The 16136-nt window shown below is 47.9% G+C and overlaps 1 protein-coding gene across 2 annotated transcripts; it reads left to right on the forward strand.

Moving 5' to 3' along the window:
• Window positions 1-2355: 2355 nt before the first annotated feature.
• On the forward strand, window positions 2356-11638 carry POLR3F (RNA polymerase III subunit F). 2 transcript variants are annotated; one of them, XM_054171010.1, is made up of 10 exons: window positions 2356-2440; window positions 3269-3386; window positions 4392-4459; window positions 4640-4707; window positions 6283-6395; window positions 7289-7432; window positions 8388-8495; window positions 9970-10161; window positions 10884-11004; window positions 11081-11638. In XM_054171010.1, the coding sequence occupies exons 1-9, from the start codon at window positions 2385-2387 to the stop codon at window positions 10959-10961; spliced, it is 945 nt and encodes a 314-aa protein (XP_054026985.1). In that variant the 5' UTR covers window positions 2356-2384; the 3' UTR covers window positions 10962-11004; window positions 11081-11638. The 2 variants fall into 2 exon arrangements, with proteins under 2 accessions (XP_054026985.1, XP_009904232.2); XM_009905930.2 differs by having other exon boundaries at window positions 10884-11638.
• Window positions 11639-16136: the final 4498 nt, after the last annotated feature.

The following is a 16136-nucleotide window of genomic DNA, read 5'->3' on the forward strand; positions in this document are numbered from 1 at the left end:
TGCCCTCCTCTGGACCTGCTCCAGCACCTCCATGTCTTTCTTGTAGTGAAGGCCCTAAAACTGAACTCAGGACTCAAGTTGTGGTCATACTAGTGCTGAGTAGAGAGGGACAATCCCTTCCCTGGTCCTGCTGGTCACACTATTCCTGATCCAGGTCACCATGCTGTTGGCTCTCTGGCCACACACTGGCTTGTGTTCAGCCAGCTCTCAACCAGCACACCCATGTCTTTCTCTTAAACGTGTGAATACTGTATTCTTTAAGCTGTTAGGTCTCTTTGCATGAGTTTTGCATCAAAAAAGGAGCAAGATCCTAATGACTACCCCACTTCCACCTTATTTTCCTGATTCAGAACTGTGAGCAAAGCCTGAGATGTGCAGCATCACATTCAGTCCACTTTGGCCTCCCATGATCTATTCTGATTGCCATGGATTCAAATGAAACAGATTTAACATCATCAGCAATAGCTGAGAGGAGTAAGTGACAGTGAAGTACCTTCCACCCTCATCGTGGCAGGTGTGGAACCAGCCTCTTGCTTCCTTGTGGCCACCTGAATACCTACAAGATGTCCAGAAAAGGGCTAAAGCAAGACAGCTCTTGTTGAAGCTCATCTCAGCCTTCTGCTGTGTTAAGAACTAGCTACACAGCAGGAGCCAAGCATGCCTTATCATGATTTACACAGTCACTATCATCTCACACAAGAATGAAAAATTGCATTTGGATGTGATAGTACTTTACAATACAATGCACACTACAGATCTTGAGGGTTGACACTCAGGGCCAGGAAACATGTCTGCACTCGAAGCATTTGGTTTCATAACCAAGCCTTCAATCCTCCAGAACTGTCTCTTGCACTGCTCATCAAAGCACTGATTCACCAGGGGAGGTGTTTGTTAGGCCATGCTCTTACTGGGGCCACGCTGAGGTAGCACAGAATCACAGAATGGTAGGGGTAGGAACGGACCTCTGGAGATCAAGTCCCCTTGCCCTCCTAGAGTAGGTTCACCTGGAGCAGGTTGCAGAAGAATGCATCCAGGTGGGTTTTGAAAGTCTCCAAAGAGACTCCACAGCCTGTTTTGGTGCTCTAACACCTCCAAAAAAGTTCTTCCTGATGTTTAAGTGAAACCTGTGTTCCACTTTTTGTCTATTGCTCCTTGGTCCTGCAGCCCAGCCCTGCATCCTCTTGATCCCTGCTCTTTAGCTATTGATCACCATTAATAGGATCCCCTGTGTCTGCTCTTCTCCAGGCTAAACAGCCCCAGGTCTCTCTGCCTCTTCTAGTAAGAGAGATGCTCCAGGCCCCTCTGCATCTTTATGGGTCTCTGATGGGCTCTCTCCAGTAGTTCCCTGACCCTCCTGAACTGGGGAGCCCAGAACTGGACACAGTATTCCAGATGACACCTCCCCAGGGCAAAGCAGATGGGGAAGAGAACCTCTTTCAACCTGCTGGCCACCTGGCTGCCTGGAGCAGCAATCTCCTTGGCAGTTTGAGAGCGTGAACAGTTCTCAGCCAGTGTCGCCTGGTCTCCATGCAGTGACATGGGAGAGAGACCTTTACTTGACAGGAGGGGACAGAGAATAGTTTTCCTCAAGGACCTGCTCCTGGCACCACTGAACCAAAAGCACAACACCCATTTCATCTTTCAGAGAGCCCATCCCTGGGAGGACACAACCTGCCCTGCCAGTGTCCCCAGCATGCTTGGACTCTGTCCTACAATGGGCTTTGTCCTGTCTGCCCTTGCCCTGACAGATCACCTCATGTCACAGCCCAACCCATTCCACTGCTGCTGGACAGCCTCTGTCATCCTTCTTGATCCTGTCCCATAGCCTTGCCCACCCCACCTGATCCCTGCTCCTGAGGCCCTTGCTCACCTCACTCGACCCCACCCCAAGGCCTGCTGTCCCCACCCGATCCCTGCCCTTCCCACTCCATCCCTGCCCTTCCCACTCCATCCCTGCCCTTCCCACTCCATCCATGCTATAGAGCTTTGCTCACCTTACTTGAACCCATCTCACAGCCCTACCCTCCCCACTCCATCCCTGCCTCTGAGGCCCTTGCTCAGCCCAATCGATCCCTTGCTCCTGAGGCCCTTGCTCACCCCACTTGATCCCACAAGCCTGCCCTTCCGACCCGATCCCTGCCCCCGCTGCTGTAGAGCCCTGCTCACCTCGCTCGTTCCCAGCCCAGGGCCCTGCCCACCCGCCTCGCTCCCCGGCGAGACCGCGGCGCTCCTGCTCGCCCGCGCTCGCTCCTCTCCCGATCCCAGCCCCGCCCATTGGTCCGCGTCCCATTGCGTAGCAACTAGCTCCGCCCATCACCCCCGCGCGGCTCTGACGTCATCCCTCCGCGCCGGACACAGGCTGGCGGCGCGCGGCTGTGGGTGTCATGGCGGAGGTGAAGGTGAAGCCGGAGGCTCCTGATCTCATGGAGATAGAGAGCAGGTGAGCGGCGGCTGTGTGTGTGTTGAGGGGGAGGCGGCCGGAGGAAGGAGGGCTGGAAGTGCTGGGGCTTTGGCAGGGAGGAAAGGGAAGTGTCACGAGCGGTGAGGAAAGCGGCCTCTGCCTTGCGGGGGGAATTGGTGGAGGACCGGGTGGTGGTCAGTAAACAGGTCCTGAAGGAGATATTTGCTGTTCTTTAGGACAGTTCGTGTTTGTGCTGGGGATGGGAGGTGCGTTGGAACAGGTTGCCCAGGGAGGTGGTGCAGTCAGCGTCGCTGGAGGCGTTCAAGAAACGTATGGACGTGGCACTGAGACAGGATTAACTGGCCATGGTGGCTGACGGGCGGACTCGATGATCTTAGAAATTGTTCCCAACCAAAACCATTCCAAGACTCTACGTGCTTAGGTGGCAGTGGGATGGGGTCAGGTTCCCTTTAGCTGTACAGGTGTTTTTCTGCTCCTGAAAAGGCAAATTGTGGCTTTTCTGCCTGAAGTAATTTTTCTCTCAAGAGATATTTCATCGAGATTTGCTGCCTGGCGAGCTCATCAGAACTGTCTGTACAGGGAGCTCTAAATCCATGTTGTTAACAACGAAGGCAACATCAAAGTAAAATGGGGTAGAATATTCAGTGTTTGTAGGAGCATCTTTGTCAGCACAGGGAGCAGATGCTCACTTCCCTCAACACATATGACCCATGAAGAAAGTTCATGGGTACTTCTCCTCTGAGGTTGCTCTTTTCCCCTCTCTTCCACTCTGACTCTAGTACTGTTTGGATTTGGGTTGGGCTGCCACAACATGTGATTTTTAAACCTTGTTTTCTCCTCCCCCAGGATTATTGAGCTGTGCCATCAGTTCCCTCATGGTATCACAGACCAGGTGATTCAAAATGATATGCCTCATATGGAAGCCCAACAGCGAGCCATGGCGATCAACAGGCTGCTCTCCATGGTATGGTGATTCCACTTGCCTCGTGTTATTCCAGCCAACTGGTGTGCTCTTTGTACACACACATGGTAGCAACCTCTTGGGAAGGGCTAGCAAATGCATGCTTTTGGATTTAGTAGCATTTGACAGCATGTAGGAGGAGACTTGATAGGGTGCTTGGTTGCATGGTTTAGTTGATTAGGTGGTGTTGGATAATGGGCTGGACACGATGATCTTGAAGGTCTCTTCCAACCTGGTCTGGTCTATTCTATTCTATTCTACAGTTACCATAACTTACTTTCGGTTGCCATAAGTGCTGATGATTGCCAAAGCAAACTAAAGCATACCCCAATTTACTCTTTCCATTCTGTAAGACAAACTTAACATGAGTGTGTCTATCCCTGAGGGATTCTAGCTGAACAAGTTTCCACTGAGAAGTATCATGTTTGGGTTTTTGATATGTCCAGACCTCTTTGCTTTTGTTTCTCCTCTGTATTACTTTATCTAAGGTAACTGTCCACAAGTATTCAAAGTTTGTGCAGTACAGCTCCAGTACAATTTCTGGGCAGCCAAGCAAATGAGACTTTTAGTGGAAAGTGAGAGCAAAGTATCCAAGAACTTGATGTCTCTCATGCAATGTGAAAGTTAGGAGAAATAATAGAAGTGCAGATGTATTGTGGGAAGGGTTAGGAAGTGTGTTTCTTCTTTCTGAAACTGATGATAAATGGATAGTTGTCAGGGGAAAAAATATCCTCAAGAGTATTACTACACTTGCAGGGAAGAAATATTCTCGAGGGAGTCTTTGTTTCCAGTGGTTAGAAATGTTGGTTTTCCCTTTCCTATATTCAGCTAGAAATGTTGGTTTTCCCTTTTCTGTACTCAGTTAGCAATGTTACTTTTCCCTTTTCTATATTCAGTTGGCATGGAATAAGGGTTTTAATTAGAAGAAGAGATAGCAGAAGATTTTTGCCACAGTCTTTAAAGAAGCTATTTGAAGGAAAGTAAATGCATTGTGCTTATCTCTCCTAGGGGCAACTGGACCTTCTCAGGAGCAATGCTGGTCTCCTTTATAGAATCAAAGAGTCTCAAAATGCAAGGTAAGCCTCATGCTGGCTGGCTGAACATGGTGAAAACTGCTTTAGCTGTAGTGATTTCTACTGAACAGAGGGTTTTGTTTGGGTGGTGGGAGCACACCACTGTCCCTTTGCAGATGCTCTCTTTGGAGACAAGATTATTTTCACTTTCAAACAAATCCTGGTTTCTGTCTTACTTTACAGTAAAATGAAAGGCTCTGACAATCAAGAGAAGCTGGTTTACCAAATTATAGAAGATGCAGGCAACAAAGGTAGGTCCCTGCAGAAAAGGACTTGGGGTGACTGGTAGGAAGCTGGGCATGAGCCAACAGTGTGCACTTACAGCCCAGAAGGCAAATCACATCTTGGGCTGCATCAAAAGAAGCATGGCCAGCAGATCCAGAGAGGTGATTGTGCCACTCTGCTCTGGTGAGGCCTCACCTGGAGTACTGTGTCCAGCTCTGGAGTCTTCATCAACTCAGAAAGGGCAGAGGAGGGCCACAAAGATGATTGGAGGGCTGGAGCACCTCTCCTGTGCAGACAGGCTGAAAGAGTTTGGGCTGTTCAGCCCAGAGAAGAGAAAGCTCTGCAGAGACCTTATAGCTACATTCAATATCTGAAGGGCGCCTACAGGCAGGCTGGGGAGGGTCTGTTTAGAAGGGCCTGTGGTGATAGGACAAGGGGCAATGATTTGAAACTGAAGCAGGGTAGATTTCAGCTGGACATTAGGACAAAGTTCTTCACAATGAAAGTGGTGAAAATGCTGGAACGGGGAGATGTGGTTGAGGCCCCATCCCTGGAGACATTCAAAGTCAAACTTGATAGAGCCCTGAGCACCCTGATCTAGCTGGAGATGTCCCTGCTCACTGTTGGGGGTTTCGACAAGCTGACCTTTGAATGTCCTTTCCAACCTGATGCATTCTGTGATGAAACAGATCATAATTGCGAATGGTACTAACTCTTCTTATGGAACTGCTCCTGTCCAGACTGCAAAATGCTTTTCCATACAGTACAAAAATGAAATCCAGAGTCCCCATGTCAGGTCTGTATCTAGTGCTTTTAAAAACAAAAAGGAGAAGATGACATGTTTCTCTATTACAATAACAACCTGTCCTGGCTAACTGTGGAGGAGAACTCTTTCAGAATATTTGGAATGTGGATTAGTAGTTACCTGTGGGGCTGTCAGGCAGAGGAATCCACAGAACAGTCACTTGTTCAAAGAAAAGGTGGTAATCTTTATCAGATTGAACAGATGCAGGAACTACCAGTAACCAGGATTTTTTTTTCAGCAGTCATTGCACAGTGTGGTGGAGAGATGGCAGGTAGAACTGGCTGCATATTTTTGGTGGAAGCAAACACTAATTCTCTCAAACTACAAGAACATCTCACACACAGAATCACAGAACGTTAAGGGTTGGAAGGGACCATGAAAGATCAGCCAGTCCAACCTCCCTGCCGGCGCAGCATCACCTAGAGTAGGTCACACAGGAACATGTCCAGGCGGGTTTTGAATGTCCCTGGAGAAGGAGATTCCACAACCTCTCTGGGCAAATTTCTGTGATGTATTTATGTTAGCAGTGAAACAGGGTCCTCTTGTAAGAGCTCTTGGAGGAGAGATAAAGGACAGAAGGAGAGTGTCATTGCTGTGGGATGCATTTCTTGGGTTTTGTCAGTTTTCTTTGTTCCATCCCCTTGCCCTTCCCCTGCTTTTGCCAGGAGCAAGGATACATCTTATGACTGCCATGCAAGTCAAGCAATGTTGTGATGAGGCTTTTTGTTTGTGGGTGTGTACAGAAACCAGTGGTTCCTCCTATTCATTTCTGTTCTCTTCTCTGATTTTTAACCAGGTATTTGGAGCAGAGACATTAGATACAAAAGTAATTTGCCTTTAACAGAGATCAACAAGATACTGAAAAACTTGGAAAGCAAGAAGCTAATTAAAGCAGTTAAATCTGTGGCAGTGAGTATTTTGCAACTTCTTTGAAATTATTTCAGGTGTTTGCTGTGTGCTCTGTGTGTTTGAACTTGGAAGCCAGAGAAGCCTCATTCTGCTTCTGGGTTTCACACTGATTGTGTACCTGTTTGACTCTTTAGGGTGCAGGTTTGAGGTGTAACAGATAGGAGAGGCTACTGATCACACAGTATTACTATCCAGTTGCAGGTTTTGTTCTCTCAACTGGTTATTGCACATGACTGGTTGTAACAGTTCTGTTACCCTTCTCAAGCCTTTTGCACTGCTTGCTGCTAATCTGCAGTTCTCTCACCATTTTCCCTCCCTTCCACATCCAGTCTTCAAGACACCAACCTCAGGAAGGGTTTGATGACTTTCATTCCAGCAAGCTGATGAGTGGGGTCACGGATCAGATCCTGCTCTCTCTTGTCCTCCTATTTTTATACCTTATTCTCCTGTGTTTTTTTGGTTCCTAACTCTCTTTTCTCCCACCATTTTCTCCTTTCTCCTCTCAGACTCCGCTAAAATAAGCAATGTGCTTCTAATTACCTTTTTTTGCCACTGGTCCCAGTTTTGCTGTATCATAATTTGGTGTTTCGGATACTGAAGCCATCTCAGCCTTCTCCTTTCCCCCTGGAGTCCTTTTCAGTTACCTAGCTCATACACTGGATTTGTGTTGTTTGAACAGTTTCTAAGACACGCGATTCTGGCTTACTCTTAGTTCCTCTATTTTATTTCAGTGACTTCTTCAATAAAAATAAAATCATAGAGCTGTTCTGCTTGGAAAAGATCTTTAAGATCATCAAACATTCTCCAGCTCTACCAAGGCTTGTGCTAAACCATGTCTTAAATCTTCCTTCTCTTAAGGGGGACTTGAAGAGCTGTGCATTTGTCTCCAACAGGCATCCAAGAAGAAGGTATACATGCTGTATAACCTGCAGCCTGACCGCTCTGTGACTGGTGGGGCTTGGTACAGTGACCAAGACTTTGAGTCTGAATTTGTGGAGGTATTAAACCAACAGTGTTTCAAATTCCTACAGAGTAAGGTGAGTGCCACCACTGAAGTCACCTTGTATTTTATAAAACCAGTGACTGGCAAGGCTTCAGTTTCCAGTGTCGGCCATTACAGAATCACAGAATGTTAGGGGTTGGAAGAGCCCTTGAAAGATCATCCAGTCCAATTCCCCTGCAAGAGCAGCATCACCTAGAGGAGGTCACACAGGAATATGTCTGGGTTTTGAATGTCTCCAGAGGAGACTCCACAACCTCTCTGAGCAGCCTGTTCCAGTGTTTTGTCACCCTCACAGTGAAAAAGCTTTTCCTTATATTCACATGGAACCTCCTCAGCTCCAGCTTGCACCCACTGCCCCTTGTCCTATCATTTGACATCACTGAGCAGAGCCTGGCTCTGTCCTCCTGACATTGCCCTGCACATCTTTATCAACATGAGTGAGGTCACCCCTCAGTCTCCTCTCCTTCAAGCTAAAGAGCCTCAGTTCCCTCAGTCTCTCCTCAGAAGGAAGATGTTCCGCTGCCTTCATCATCTTTGTGGCTCTCTGCTGGACTCTTTCAGGCAGTTCCCTGGAGTCCTTCTTGAACTGAGGGGCCCAGAACTGTACACAACATTCCAGATGTGGCATAGTAGAGTGGGAAGAGAACCTCTCTCAACCTACTAACTACAGGCTTCTAATCCACCCCTGGCCGTTGGCCTTCTTGGCCACAAGGCCACATTGCTGACTCATGGTCAGCCTTCCATCCACCAGGACATCCAGGTCTCTCTCCTGAGTGCTGGTGTCCAGCAGGTTAGTCCCCAGCCTATCCTGGTCCACGGGGTTGTTCTTTCTCAGACTCTACCCTTGTGAATTTCACACTGAATAAAAACATGTTCTAGAAAAGGCTTGGAAATCCACATCTATACTTATGTCTGCCTGAAACTGAAGCATGAAGGAGGCTTCTGGCAGTGAGCACTGACTATAACTTGTCTCTGCTTTTTTTCCTCAGGCAGAGGCAGCTCGAGACAGCAAACAGAATCCCATGATACAGAGGAACAGCTCCTTTGCCTCCTCCCATGAGGTGTGGAAATACATCTGTGAACTGGGGATCAGCAAGGTCAGAAACAGATTCACCTTACTACCCTCTAAATTACAAGTGCATGATTAACTCCAGTTCCTATGGTGGAGGTGGACTCTGCTGCTGTATTTCTTCTTGAGGAGGGTTATTGGGATTCCAGGATACTTCATACATGTGGGCTTTCAAAAATGTATAATGGAATTAGCATTTGTGTCCCTATCAGTAGAGTAAAATTTACTTGGAGTCAGTTGGCCATTAACCATCTCAACCCTTTATGGTTTATAACTTAAGTGCTATATATATATATATATGCCATCCAGAGGGACTTGGACAGGCTTGAGAGGTGGACCCATGTCAACCTCATGAAGTTCAGAAAGGCCAAGTGTAAGATCCTGCACCTGGGAAATCCCAAGCACAAAGATAGGCTGGGCAAGGAGTGGTTTGAGAGAAGTCTGAAGAAGGACTTGGGGGTGGTCAGTTAATGAAAAACTCAACAAGAGCCAGCAATGTGCACTGGCAGCCCATAAAGCAAATTGTGTGCTGGGCTACATCAAAAGAAGTGTAACCAGCAGGACAAGGGAGGTGACTCTGCTTCTCTGCTCTCAAGAGACCCCACCTGGAGTACTGTGTCCAGTTCTGGGGCCCCCAACACAAGAAGGACATAAAAATGCTGGAGTGGGTCAGGGTGAGGGACATGAAGATTATCATAGGGCTAGGGCAGCTCTCCCATGGGGACAGGCTGTGAGAGTTGGTGCTGGAGAAGAAAAGGCTTCAGGGAAGACTTTATAGCTACCTTCCAGTACCTGAAGGGGGCTACAAGAAAGCTGAGAAGGGACTTTTTACAAGGGCTTGTAATAGTAGGATGCAGGAGAATGAATTGAAGCAGGAAGAGGGGAGATTTAGACTGGAGATTAGGAAAAAATGCTCTCCAGTGAGGGTGGTGAAACACTGGGACAGGTTGCCCAGGGAGATGTGGCCGCCCTCTCCCTGGAGGTGTTTAAGGCCAGGTTGGAGGAGGCCTTGAGCTACCTGGTCTAGTGGAAAGTGTCCCTGCCCATGGCAGGGGGGTTGGAACTAGGTGATCTTTAAGGCTAACCCAAACCATTCTATGATTCTGTAATTTCTTTCACATCTGCCTATGTGCTTCAGACAGATTTAGGGGAGGTAAAAAGTACAACAGAAACAGGAGGAAAAAGTCCCACAATTCTTAGCATCAACTGGTGTATCTTCAGCAGCCTTGTCTTTGTCTTTTCATGATCATTTTCTTGTAAAACTGGAACTACATCATTTTAGGAGGCTCTAGACATTTGAGGTGCTTAGGGAAGTTTTGTTTTTTTCAGTGACCTGAGGCTGGTGTAATCCAAAAGAGCTTGAGAGGTGGGAGGAATTGGTATTTGTTTTGCTAGGTCAGAACTCTCAAGCATTTGCTACTGCTGGGGTTTGCTCATTAACTCCTTGCAAGACTCAGTGGCACCCATCTGTCCTAATACTTCTTGTACAAATTGTTCCTTAGGTAGAGCTGTCAATGGAAGACATCGAAACCATCTTAAATACTCTGATCTACGACGGCAAGGTGGAGATGACAATCATTGCTGCAAAGGAAGGGACAGTAGGCAGTGTGGATGGGCAGATGAAGCTGTACAGAGCTGTTAGTCCTCTCATACAACCCACTGGATTAGTCAGGACACCCTGCGGACTCTGCCCTGTGAGTAACTAATCCTCTATGTAAATAGGTAATGACCCCACCTGGAGTACTGCATCCAGTTCTGGACCCCTATTACAGGAAGGATATGGATGTGCTGGAACGTGTCCAGAGAAGGGCCACGAGGATGAGGGGAAGACTGGTGAAGGTTCTGGAGAGCTCTTGTGAGGAGCAGCTGAGGGAACTGGGGTTGTTATGCCTGGAGAAAAGGAAGCTCAGGGGAGACCACCTTGCTCTCCACGACTCCTTGAAAGGAGGTTGGAGTGAGGTGGACATTGGTCTCTTCTCCCTGGGAACAAGTGATATGATGAGAGGAAATGGCATCGTGTTGCATCAGGAGAGGTTTAGGTTGGATATTAGATGAAACTTCTTTACTGAAAGGGTTCTCAAAGACTGGGACAGGCTTCCCAAGGAGGTGGTTGAATCCCTATCCCTGGAGGTGTTTCAGAGACACAGAGATGTGGTGCTGAGGGTCATGGTTTAGCACCAGGCTTGGTAAAGTTAGAAAATGGTTGGATTCAAGGATTTCAAAGATCTTTCCCAACCAAAACAATTCTATGATTCTGTGATTACTCTTCCTCAGAGCTGGCATTGGACTTCCCAGATTCTTCCTATGAGACTACTGTTTTACTCCTGGGAAAGGAGCAGAACCAATGTGAGCATGTTCCTTGTAATTACATCATGCTTGCTGTGTACAATTACTGACAGGGGGCTTTTTTTTGCAGGTTTTTGATGATTGCCATGAAGGTGGTGAGATTTCTCCATCAAACTGTATTTATATGACAGAGTGGCTGGAGTTTTAAAGTGGAATAAAACTGTCAGCTGGATTTATGCCTCAGGACCAAGGTGACAAGCTTACTTTTGTGAACCTCTGCACTGGTGAGCAACTCTAGGAGGTGGAGTGACTTTGCATTTAATGCAGTGTTCTGTTTATGAAGCAGCCATCCATCAGCTGTGTGAAAGGTCCTATGAGTGGTCTGGAAACTTGAGTCAGTGCTGAAGATCACAGCTGAAGTGGAAATATGGATCTACTCTGGGACCAAGAATGGGTTGTGTGATCTGAGAAGTGCCACAGAAGAGCTGAGTGGTGATGATACATCGCTTCCAAGGATTGTTTGGAGCCCTCCCCAGAAGGAAAGGAAAGAAGTTCTTAGCTCATAAGGAAAATCTGCTAATGAATGGTTGCAAAGAATAAGATTCTAAACTCAGTTTTAGCATTCTGATGAATTCTAAGGATTCTCAACTTTGCTTCAGAATCTCCTGGTGGGTGTTTTAAGTCCTAAAGCCAACACATTTCTCCCCTGACAACTACCATCTAATTGAAGATTAAGATTCTGATGTGGCCAAGATCCCAAATATTTCAACCAGAACTCACTGATTCTTTGTTCTCTTTCCTTACCAGCTAATTTATCATTAAACTTTAGTACAATTTAGAGAATTCAGAAAATAGAAAAAGCTAAGCCCCAAACAGCTTCACCCCACTGATAAAAGGAAGGCAAGCCAGGAGCTTAGGGCATCCCGATGAGAACGCAGGTGGTACTCACAGGGACAGAGCAGGAATTTGGAGATGGTCCCTAGAGTCTCTCTTGGGTGGCAGGCTCCAGAACCGCAGGTTTATAATCCGGGGTGTGGATAACGTGGCACAAATCCGAAGGAAAAGAGCCCCGCCAAAATCCAAGTGTCCTTGGGCACAGCTGCCAGGAGGCAAACTCCTGCAGCAGCGCTGCCTGAGCAGCGCAAGGGAAGCCTCACGGCCGGCCTGTGCCAGCCCACAGCCGCAGGGAGCAGGAGCCCAGGGCAGGACCCGTGGCGAGAAGCCAGGTCCCAGTGCTGAGCTCTCCAATTCCGCCACGGATCCAGGGTGAGTCCAAAATGAGCGCCAAAACGAGCGCCCAGACGATACATTTAAGGTTGTCATTAAGATTCTCCTGGGCGATGTGTCCAGGGCCGATACGCACCGGGCGGGAAGCGCCCAGCCAATCACAGCTCCGGATCCCAGCGCGGGCTTCCCCTCACGGGCGAGTGCCTGTGAGGGACCTCAGCTCCCGGCGGGAAGAGCAGAGCCTTTCACCTGTCCCCCAGGGGCGGGAAAGGCGATTTCCCGCCTTTGTCTTCAACCATTAAACCTCCGCTGATGGAGGTGGGGGAAGGGGGTTTGGAGCACCCTGTAACAGCAACCTATTCCAATGCCTGACCACTCTTTCAGTAAAGAAATTCTTCCTAGTATCTAACCTAAACCTCTCCTGGCACAACTTGTGGCCATTTCCTCTTGTTCTATCACTAGTTATGTGGGAAAAGAGACCAACCCTCACCTCACAACAACCTCCTTTCTGAGGGTTAGAGTGGAGAAAGTCTCCCCTCAACCTCCTTTGCTCCACACTAAATAAGCCCAGTTTCCTCAGCTGCTCCTCATAAAACCTTTTCTCCAAACCCTTCACCAGCTTTGTTGTCCTTCTTTGGACCCCCTCCAGCACCTCAATGTCCTTCTTGTAGTGAGGAGACTCACTAAAGTAGGAGACTTCACAATATCATCCTGGAGTTTGCATCTTCTAAAAGGAGTCTGCATCACATATACAAGTGTTCAAAATCTTGCTTGGTCACATAAAAAATGGATAAAATCTTGCTCAATTGCTATTGGGTAGTGATAGGACTGGAAATGGAAAAAACAACAACAAGAAATGGGTAGATTCAGATTGGATGTTAGGAAGAAATTCTTCCCCATGAGGGTGGTGAGAGACTGGCACAGGTTGCCCAGGGAGGTGCTGGAAGCCTCATCCCTGGAGGTTTTGAAGGCCAGGCTGGATGTGGCTGTGAGCAACCTGCTGTAGTGTGAGGTGTCCCTGCCCATGGCAGGGGGGTTTGAACTGGATGATCCTTGAGGTCCCTTACAACCCTGACAATTCTACAATTCAGTTGTCCTATTCCTACTTAAGGAGTCTGGGTTGTGGTCTCTGAAACTTCTTGGTGTTTCAGCTATAACAAGACTTCAGTCTCTGGAGAGTTCATGGTGGTGAGTGCTGTACAAAGAGGACAAAAAGATGTTTCCTGTCCCATCCTTGGAGGCAAAGGTTCCTTGTTTGGGAGCAGCTAGGCACCCTGTCTCCAAGGAAAGCAAACAACGAGTACTGATAAGCTTGGCATGTCCATGGAAGGAGTTTGATTGCACTAGTTAGTCTGAGCACCCACAGCTGGGTGTCTTTTGTTGTCTCCAGATGACAGGGATGAATATCTCTACAGAGGCAGCAGAGATGTGAGGGATGAAATGGCCAGCTGTTTGTTCTTTCTCTGCCCTCTTGAACCACTCAAGCACTTGTAGCTTGAGGAAAAACTGCTCACCTCATTGAGCATTAAGGTCAGCTGCAGGCATCCCTTAAGTAGCTTTAAGGTAATTCCATTGAGGTTTGGGGTGGGGTTGCCTTTGTCTTCCTGTGTTCAAAGAGAACCTGACACAATGGGGGCCCGAATCCTGCTGCTGCAGAGATAACACTCTGTGCTCCACTGCAGCTAGGAGGTTGCTTGCAGGGGTACACCATGTCTTTATCATGCAGGTATGTCACTTTCTGCAGTATAATTATATTCACTGGTAATATGGAAAAGGAGAGACAGCTTGAGCAGCCTGACCTAGTGTGAGATGTCCCTGCCCATGGCAGGGGGATTGGAACTTGATGATCCTTGAGGTCCCTTCCAACCCTGACAATTCTGTGATTCTATGAACTGTAGTATTTTGAGGAAGCTGCAAGACTGGTAGCTCCGGTGCCACATCTGAAAACACTTCTGTATAGGAAGCTGACTGCTCAAGCTAACCCTCAAAACATGGATGACCACTTGCAAGCATGATCTACTTGTTTCTATATGCAAGCCTCATAGAAGACGTCACAGTTCAGCTGCTGCAGATCCACGAAGCACCTCCTGCGTGTGAGAGCTTAGAGTGTGCAGACCCTGCTGTGAACCTCCCAGGCCTCTCTGAGTGGTTTCCTCCCCAGTGGTAACCAGCTGTCTGGAGGCAAGCTGCAGGGTGATCACACTCAAATGCCATTTTCCCATGGAGTCAAGCGGAAGATTGGTTTTTATGTCTGAGAGAAACATTAACTACAGTACCAGGCTGTATTGTGAACTGAGAAGAGAGCACAGAGGTCCTGGTTGAAATCTGCACCCTTTACATTCCAAAGTTTAAAACATTAACATTAATGGCAAACTTGAAGCTTTGATAGTGGAAGCATTTAACCCGTGGCTGAGTGGCCCTTTAGTTTTTCCTGGTTTGGGCATTTTAATTTACTTGTAACTCCTTGCCCCAGTTGGGGATGTTAAGTGTCATGGTTGTCTGGTGCGGGTCGACTGCCACCTTCTGTCTCCTCCTGATATCACAGAATGTTAGGGGTTGGAAGGGACCAAAAGATTATCCAGTCCAACCCCCTGCCTGAGCAGGATCAGCTGGAGGAGGTCACACAGGAATATCTCTGGGTGGGTTTTGAATGTCTCCAGAGAAGGAGACTCCACAACCTCTCTGGGCAGCCTGCTCCAGTGTTTTGTCACCCTCACAAAGTTTTTCCTTATGTTCACGTGGAATTTCCTCTGTTCCAGCATGCCCCCATTGCCCCTTGTCCTGTCACTGGGCATCACTGAGCAGAGCCTGGCTCCATCCTCTTGTCACTCACCCTTTACATGTTTATGAGGTCACCTCTCAGATACTGCCCTGCACATCTTTATAAACATGAATGAGGTCACCCTTCAGTCTCCCGTTTCAGGGAGATGTTCCACTCCCTGAAACATGGCTCCATATGGCTCAGGAACAAAAAGAAAGCTCTTAAACCCTTCTCTGGGGTTCCCTTACCTCCACATGCAGAACAGTTTCAGGGAAGAAACAATACTGACCTGGGACTGTCTCTCCTGTTGCTGCCAAACCCTTCATGCTTTGAAACAGAGTATAGGCACCTTGAATATGGCAGTCCTCCACACACAGACCACCTTCTTTTGCTTCATGTGGTTGGGACTTTCATTTCCTATCTGAGAAATGGGCATACAGGCCCTCAGCCATGCTGAGCACAGCCTATCATGCAGCCTGTAAAGGACAAGAAGGGTCTGGGAGAAGGTCCACAGGTGGTGTCCAAGTTCTTGTTGAAAATGTTTGCCTCCTCTCTTAATTACTGTGCTTCCAAATGCTTTGGGGGGAGTGGGGAAGAGGGGAAGCTAAGCTCAAACCATTTCCCTCTTTCAGTTGTTAGGCACAAAACAAGTTGTGACTTTTGTAGGTAGCCTGTGTTGGGGCTTTTTTCCCTTCTCTCACTTGTTCAGCAAGCTTGTGGTTCTTCCAGGAAAACAGAAGAACAGAAAAACTTTTCACAGAATCAAAAGAGACAGGGGGTGGGAAGGACCTCCGAAGATCATCTGTTCCAACCTCCCTGCCAAAGCACGATCACCTACAGTAAATCATACAGGACCATGCCATGCAGATTTGGAATGCCTCCAGAGAAGGAGACTCCATAACCCCTCTGGGCAGCCTGGTCCAGCGTTCTGCCACCCTCAAAGGGAAGAAGTTTTTCTTTCAGTCTACATGGAATCTGCTGTGTTGCAGTTTGTGTTCATTGCCCCTTATCCTGTCTCTGGAACCAGTGAGAATAGTCTGGCTCCATTCTCTTGACCCCCACCCTTGAGATATTGATAGACACTGAGGAGATCTCCTCTCAGTCTGCTCTTCTCCAGGCTAAACAGCCCCAGTTATCTCAGCCTCTCCTTGTAAGGTGGATGTTGCAGTTCCCTCAGCATCTCAGTGGCTCTGCTGGACTCTCTCCTGTAGTTCCCCTGTCATCCTGGAACTGGACACAGGACTCCAGGGCAGAGTAGAGAGGCAGGAGAACTTCCCTCCCCCTGCTGGCCACCCTCTTCTTAATGCATCCCAAGATGCCACGAGGGCACATTGTGGAGACAGGCTGAACTTGTCCAACTTCTCTGCCCAGCTTCTTTGCCTGCCTTCAAACCCT

Source organism: Dryobates pubescens, chromosome 2, assembly GCF_014839835.1.
Source record: "Dryobates pubescens isolate bDryPub1 chromosome 2, bDryPub1.pri, whole genome shotgun sequence".
NCBI classification, from domain to species: Eukaryota; Metazoa; Chordata; class Aves; order Piciformes; family Picidae; genus Dryobates; species Dryobates pubescens.